Raw genomic sequence first — 8,224 nt, forward strand, 5'->3', positions numbered from 1 at the left:
TGTTTTTTCTCAGCAACCAGCTCGGATCAGCTCCAGGCATCAGGAAGCGGATATCGTCCTCTTTTGGAAGGCCAAACAAAGTAGTTTCGCTTTCACAATGAAACACACAGCATATCCACAACATGGCGGCGGTGGCAACCGCGAGAATAAAAGTTGCGCCTTCCTTCTTTGCGTGAACATTTGGGCGGCGTTATGCAAATCTTCCCACACAGTGACGTAGACATGTGGGGTCGTGTTTAAACGAGGCGTTTTAGAAGGGCATGGACAAGTCTTAACTTTTATAAAAGAATATCTCTTTGGATTTGAGACTTTAGTCTTTGCAACTTTACAGATCTTCTTTATGCACCAAGAGCTTGTAACACTCCAAAGAGAAAGGAAAAATTGAAATCGCATCATATGACCCCTTTAAAAGTTATATTCAACAAATGTTCAATGCTTCATTTATAAACTCTGTAGCTGTTAATGCCATACTTTTCTGCATTTCTTATATGCATGTTACTTTTGACTGTTTTCTCTTGTTTTAAATAAATACCTTTTGATAGTCATTCTGTGTGTGTAAAAGTGATTTTAAAATGAACAAGATTTGTAGGTTTAATGTCTAGCTCAATTTGGGTTCATTTTAGCCCAGCAGTGTAGTAATTTTAAACCATAAAAAAGTAACCCAGCATGCTGGGTCAAACATTATAACCCAACTTGTTCATCCCTTTTTGACCCAGCGCTGGTTTGCCAAAATAACCCAAATTTGGTTGTTTTTAACCCAGCAGTTTTTAGAGTGTAGAATATCATGGAGACTTGGGTTTTGTTGGTTGTTTTCTTCAGAAAATGTAAAAATCTAGCATCTGACAAGCTGAGCGGGAAGTATGTTTTACTTGGCAGCATCATTGCAAGATTTCATAGGCTTTATAAAACTCGTCAATGCCAAATTATGTTAAATGGATAGCAGTGGGCCGACTTTGTCATGATGATGCAAGGGCATCATCATAAATCATATAGGACATCTTGAGTTGCATTGAAAGGGATATTGTGTGAATATTCACAGACACAGAGCGTATCAGAAGAAAGTCTTCTAATAAAAAGCAGGAAAACACCAGGATCAGCATGGAAACTGCACAATTCATACAGTATGTTTACCCAAAACATCCTGTGTAATTACATAAGGTCTCTCATGAGAGTGATATGACACCTCTCCGTGTCTGTCTCTCATGTTCACTCCTTCCCACCCGTCCCAGCCCCCACAATTCCACACAGGAAACAAGCTGTAATCCTTATTACTGTTGTTTTTTTACTGCTTTGTTAGGGCTTGCTGAGTTGCGCTCTGTCAACACAACCACTGTTTTGAACATCTGACAATTAAAATGGGAGTCTTCGCACTAATAGTACTTACACAAACACAACTATGTGGAAAGACTGGTTTAATTCGAGTAAAATGGTTCATTATGAGACCCATCTGTGCTATAGAAACAGAAATCTTTTTCTTGTAGGAAAAGGGCAAAAATGCTATTTGGTGGCTGTGACCCACTTGTGAAAGGCTTGTATTTCACATCTGTGTTCCAGTAGACACTGTTTTGTATCATTCAGCGCTAACCGTTGACAAAACGTTCCCATCACTCCATCCTTAAATTAATGAAATCCTCTCCATCAGTAATGTTTTGTGTCCTGATGACATGACATGAAAACTGTGGTAAATCCTAATGCTTTCCACATGCCTTGAGAAATGTGTGCAAGTCTAAACCATAAACAACAGTACTGATGCACTGAGCACAGCAGGGTGGGTTAACATGCAGAGCTAGCCGTTGCTAATAGATTAGCCTATTGCAAACCATCTTACTCCATTTAAAGAGCATTCATAATATATATTTTCTAAATTTTCTAGCAACATATAAATGTTTCTTTATAATATAGTAGATAGTTCACCAGTGTCGTGATTCATTTTAAAAGTCTCTTAACGACTCGTATTATAGAACTTGATTTCACATGCTCTGTTTGGCGTCAATTGGCGAAACATTAAATGAGCCAATTAATAATTAAATTAGACTGCTGTTTTCTTAGACCAAGTTTTTTTCTTTTTTGGTGTTTGACAGCTCCTACAGTAGTTGCACAAAGCACATAGGTTTTTGTTTAATGTAGTATGAACATCAAAATATGTCCTTTTCTGTTCCAGTGAGGAAAAAGTTCATGAAATATTTGAAAAAGCCTTATATATTCAAACCTGATCTCATTAGTATTTATAGATATTTATACATGTTTAGACATGCATTTTTTTGTATGTTTTGATATGCAAAACATACAATATGAAAGTAGTGACTGCATCTAAAAGGTGAAAAAGTATTTACATATGGGCAGCTTTAGAAATGTAAATAATCTTTAGAAATTCTTTAGAATTATAAATGTATTTGTATTACATTTTCACTATAATATACATATGTTTGATCCCTTCAACCCTATCCTAAACCAAAACACTGTTCTATAATCTAAAAAAAAAAAACTCAATAGGCAGATAAATATACAGTGACAATCATTTATTTGATGATTAAATGTTCACAAAATATTCATTCATTTCAAATTTTTAAAGCATTTCTTTGGTAAACTGTTGGAATCCTTTAAAACAAGTTGAATATGGTTCCAGAAATGAAAACGCTCTAATGTCAAAAGATGTTAAATGCATTGAATAAATGCAAAATATGGTATAGAGGATATTTAATGCCATTATAGTTTGCATAAAATCAACCTCTTAATTCCAGGTCTCAAGAAAGCCAACTAAAGGCCACTGGCTTCAATTTCACCAACTGTGAGTGATGTTTCCCTGAAGGTGTACAGTGATCAGGAGAGGCACGTGCCTGTGATGGTCTCACACTGAAAGCATGCAGTGGTGTGGTAATTAACGGGTGTGTCCCTCACTGCATGTGATACTGTGACTTTTGTTATGACTGTCGGTAAAAAGATCAATTGTGTACTTTAAGCACAAAGAGTTTTTTTTTTTCTTCTTTTTTATGAGGAAATGAAAAGAAATAAAAACAAAGTGTAATGCACTAGATTAGTGATTCTAAAGTTCGTAACAGTCTGTTTTGACATACCCAGTACGTTCTGCTGTATTTCATACAAGATTGACTAGTTGAACTAGAGCCACAGGTTCAAATCTGCCTGTTTCTAGAAGCTCTGCTGGGAGAAATCGACATGCCTTGGCATGCCCTGCTATCAGCTCTCTGTAAAGTTTTCCTTTCTCTCTGGTGCTTGTCAAGCCTGTGTTTCCCTTTTTGCAGGATGGCATGAATTTTGAAAGACCCAAACATGAATGGTCCCACCTGTCCATCTCTTGTACCTTCTCTGAGATTATTCTCTCAGATCACGAGGTGTACGTGATCCACCATTCGTGTCCATCAAGTTCCCACCTTCCCCTCCTCCAAACACACGTGGGGAGAGTAAAGAGCAGAAACGCACACCTTTGTGCCTGCTGGGGCTGTTGTCTGTCTCTATAGCAACCAGGTGGGGCCATCAGCTTCCAGGTAGGACAGACACCTGCTGCATTATTCATCTCTGCAATGCGTAGCTGCCTGTAATCTGACTACACGGGAACAAATATCCCTTGACGCTGGTAATATACTGACTGTAAAGTTACTCTTCAACATTTTCTTTGAACCCACTTCTTTTATTCTCTTCCTTTTGACTTAAAGGAGGTTGAAATCTGCTAAACTGGCCTTGTAATAGATTTCCAAGAAGTGTTTTCCATAGAGTAGCACATATGGAACTAATTTGGGAGGTTTTAACCTGCTGGCCAGCTGTTTACTATATTTTCCTTCTTTTTGGAAACATGTCAGGGCAAAAATATTTGGAAATTAACAAGTAGAAAACAAAACAATGCATTCATGACAGCTGTTGGCCATCTACAGCACGACTCACTGAACTCCGTGTCTGCGCATGTTTGTTTAGTCAGCTTGATGGTTCTGGTGTCTGGTTGGATTGATTTTTTCCATGTGGACCAAGCAATGATTCAGAAAGGTTAACAGACCTAAATGTGAGCTTTTGAATAGGTCTGATGAATCCATCAGACAGTTCCTAGAAACCTTGTATGTGACCCTCTGCAGTTGGCCTTGTCAATAGAGAGGTTATGTTGAATCATGGACGTGACCACCTGCAAGATGCATGTGATAATTGGTTCAGGCAGTAAAGATACCTGATGTAATTGCTTGAAAACATATGAGTCATTTTCATACTGTTGCCTAACACAAGTATCTGTTGACAAGAAGTACAACAGGAGGAGATGTTCAGGAAGCAAATTAGTATCATCAGTAGCCAGCACTGTTGACCTAAAACTTGTCTCTTATGCAAATCAGGCAGACAAAGAGACCAGGAAGTGAAAGTTCATGCCAGCTCCTAGTTAGAATATGTCAGATATGTGAGAAACAATGCTGTGTGAGCGCTATCTAGTGGTAAGAAATATATTACAACTCAAAACTAAAGAGTTCGGAGAATGATCTGGCTGTCTGTCTATCTGTCTGTCTGGCATGGTTATTTCTAAAATACGGTAATCTTGTGCATTAGTTTTATATAAAACAACTCATCAGTCTGCAGTCTTGAAATTGGATATGTCACTTGATATGATCCCCACCATTATTTCACAGATGAAATAATGTTCATGCTCATAATCCTGCATTGCCAATTAAGGTCTGCTGAGCTTTCTAGGTAATGTTAGTGTATGGAAATCCTTCAGACGATGGATTGGGTTTCAGCACATTCCTGAGAGGGGAGATCATGTGCAAACCCTCGGCTGCTTCACTGATTTGGCTTCACATTTCAGATATTCTCACTTATTTAGACTCAGTCCTGCATATATTCCTACATACACGGTGGCTGTGTATAATACACTCAGGCTCATATGCATTCTGATATTTATCTGTTCAGGACAGCAATGACTGGTCAAAGGAACTAGACATTTTATATATATAAAAAAGGTGTAGTGTAAATACATTACCTATTTCAAATACCAAACCCAAGCTTTCACAGGAGCAGCATGCTTTTTTAGATTTGTTTATACTACAAAATAGTGATAAAAAGGCAGTACAGTTTGGTGTCAGCTGCATGCTGTATATGGGAGCTCTCAGGGTTTTGTGGAGCGCTTTGGTCACCACAACAGGCTCGTGAGTTGTAGGGAATTAGAATGTGCGCCTGAGCCATCTGTGCCCATAAAGCTCATTTGTGTCTGCTTACAAGGAGAAATTATGCATTATCTGTTCTTAAAGCAATGGAAACACTTTGAGTATCGTTTCATGGAAGGCAAGCACTTCTGTTTGAGGAGAACCTTCATTGTTTAGAGCACAATGACATCTGTTGTGAAGCTCACAGAATTCAGCATCGGTAAGAGTGTTTATGTCTTGCGTTTACGTACGCTATAGACTCACCTGTAGGTACTTGAAATGTTATTGTTGTGAGTTTATTGTATGTCAGGGATTCAATTAGCAAATGCACTCATCTGTGGCATTTAATCAAAAGTGTTGGAGGAATTAGTAGATGTTTTTATTTTAGCTTGTAAACAAATCAGTGTTTGTCCTGGCTTGTTTTAAATCCCCTCGTGCATGAAGCCATTTTTTGGATTGGTTTTTATGAATTATGATATTGTCATTTTAGAAAGCACAAAGCCTCATAAATAATACAAAATCAAGCCATCAGTGGGTTGCAACTCTTATGTAATACTAGAAACTTTTAATTTTAACGAGGGTTCCAGATCTGACCTACATGACATAAGTCTTTTTCTACTTTGGATGAAGCAGACACACAGTAGCTCTATTCACATCAGCTATGATGTTCTTGACTTAACATGGATTACTTTACTTTTCATCCTCTTATAATGAGATGAGGAGCTGGGTGTTTGTTCACCAGGTTGGCATGCACTTGTTATATTGACATCTTCAGCCAATGTAGCAAACAAAATAGGAAATTAATGAATACACTGAGAAACAAGAACAAAAATTTTATATATAAAATCATTGTGTGTGTGTGTGTGTGTGTGTGTGTGTGTGTGTGTGTGTGTGTGTGCACATATACAAGAACCTTGGCAGGCAAATAAAAGAGAAGCAAACTCCACTCAAACTATTTATTGTTCTAAATTGTGCAGTGCTCAGTGAAAGGTGGAGAGATAGTATTTACAGTATTTACAAAAGAACGGGGAACAACATAACAATGACAAAACAAAAAGGGGGTTGCAACTCTTATGTAATACTAGAAACTTTTAATTTTAACGAGGGTTCCAGATCTGACCTACATGACATAAGTCTTTTTCTACTTTGGATGAAGCAGACACACAGTAGCTCTATTCACATCAGCTATGATGTTCTTGACTTAACATGGATTACTTTACTTTTCATCCTCTTATAATGAGATGAGGAGCTGGGTGTTTGTTCACCAGGTTGGCATGCACTTGTTATATTGACATCTTCAGCCAATGTAGCAAACAAAATAGGAAATTAATGAATACACTGAGAAACAAGAACAAAAATTTTATATATAAAATCATTGTGTGTGTGTGTGTGTGTGTGTGTGTGTGTGTGTGTGTGTGTGTGTGCACATATACAAAAAACTGAAATTAAAACTAAAATCATAAAAAAATTCGTTACTTGAAACAAAATAAATCTTAAATGAATTAAACTATTTAATTTCTCATTTTAATTTAACTTGTACTAAATAACTAAAAATAAAACTGAAGTCAATAAAAAACTATTTATAGACATGTATAAAAATATGACATGACAAAAACACACAACAAAATTACTAAGACTTAAGACTAAGACTTTTAAGATTTTAAAATGAAAACAGAAAATATATTAAAAAACTGATTCAAAGTAAAAACTATAATGGTATCTCAATTATACTAAAATAACATATATTTACAGTGCATGATACTTTTATTTATATATACATGTACTGTAAATAACAATAATAATAATTTAACATTTATATATTATTTACAAAATTGTTATAATATATTATTATGTTATATGTTACATGGTATATTATTATGTAATTAATCCAGAATATGTGTAACATGGATATTGTGATATAAAGTGTTACTCTGAACACACATGCAATAATAACTGTAACCACAAGAGGACAATATTCTACTTTTTCAAATGTTCACATAGCATTAATACAGTAAGGTTCCTCTCAATGTAATTGATTTGAAAGGTCTGGAAGGTGCACATCTGTTTCAGGTTTTATTTGATTGAAAAGAGACATAAAGAGAAATTCATTTAATTCATGTCCTCATTTAAAATAATCCCTTGGTTGTAGAGTGCTAAACTCTGACTATTAACATGGTTTTCTTACCTTTAACAAAAAGAAAAAAATACTAGCACATTTGTAATAAGATCACCATGATCTAAGCAGGTAAATATTGTTACCGTTTGCAAAACCTTTGGTCCTCACAGACTTTCTCTTCAAACTTTACCACTAAGTCAGAGATTTCACAGTTAGTCTAGGGCAGGCATACCTGCTTTCTTATCGTAACTCAAGTCTTCAAAGTCCAGGAGACACATCCTCACAAAGTTTGCATGTTTTCAAAACCTTTTTGGGCCACAGTGTCCCAAAGTAGATTTACCTTCAATAACCATTTATGAAATCTCTCCCCCATTAAAGTCGCAAGCTCCCAAAAGCTGGCTGCATTAATCCTGATTACAGGCTGTCAAGCGGAGGAAATGGGGTCTATGTGTCAAGCGTGTCATCGAGAGATGTTTTATCCTCGTATGCATCTTTCTATCTTGTCAGTTAAGGGCGGGAGAACCCAAAGAGTGAACATCAGGAGATGAGTTTGAGCGCTGCTAGTGCAGGGACCGCTTTACAGACAGAGCAAAAGAGGGTCTTAGAGGGTCCGACACGGTCATGAGTCTCTGAAGTGCAGAGTGAACCGGACACATGGAGCGGGGAGGTAGAAGCGCCAGTGGCTCCATCAAACGGGCCTCCATCAAACGCTCAGCATCAGTGTCACAGAAGGTAAGAGTGTCCACCGCTTTAAGGAGGTTTAGTTACCTTGGATTTGATTCAGTGATCTAGAGGTGACTGAAATGAGTGAAAATATGTTCTTCTTTATGAGTGAAGTCAGGTGTATTTGACATGATGCTGATTTACTGAACCAGGTATTCAAAGCAGGGTTATTTTAGTTAACTAAAACTGTAACTTAAACTAAAACCATTAAAAAAAATGTCATTACCAAAAATAAAATAATCATTAACTGAAA

General features: G+C 36.7%; 1 protein-coding gene across 4 annotated transcripts in view; it reads left to right on the top strand.

Annotated features, from left to right (window-relative positions):
- The first annotated feature begins 5,128 nt into the window (after positions 1-5,128).
- The window catches only part of LOC107698134 (transient receptor potential cation channel subfamily M member 1-like), a 23,112-nt gene continuing 20,016 nt past the window's right edge, over positions 5,129-8,224 (top strand). For 2 of the 4 annotated variants that reach the window (XM_016499087.1, XM_016499096.1), the window contains exon 1: positions 5,129-5,352. Coding sequence is in view for 1 of the 4 variants with exons in the window: in XM_016499069.1 (XP_016354555.1) it covers positions 7,903-7,980 (78 nt within the window). In the remaining 3 variants the exon portion in view is untranslated. Of the gene's footprint in view, positions 5,353-7,755; positions 7,981-8,224 lie in introns of those variants that run through there. The other 2 variants (XM_016499069.1, XM_016499106.1) reach the window with 2 other exon arrangements.

This window comes from Sinocyclocheilus anshuiensis, unplaced genomic scaffold (assembly GCF_001515605.1).
Source record: "Sinocyclocheilus anshuiensis isolate Anshui unplaced genomic scaffold, SAMN03320099.WGS_v1.1 scaffold1054, whole genome shotgun sequence".
NCBI classification, from domain to species: Eukaryota; Metazoa; Chordata; class Actinopteri; order Cypriniformes; family Cyprinidae; genus Sinocyclocheilus; species Sinocyclocheilus anshuiensis.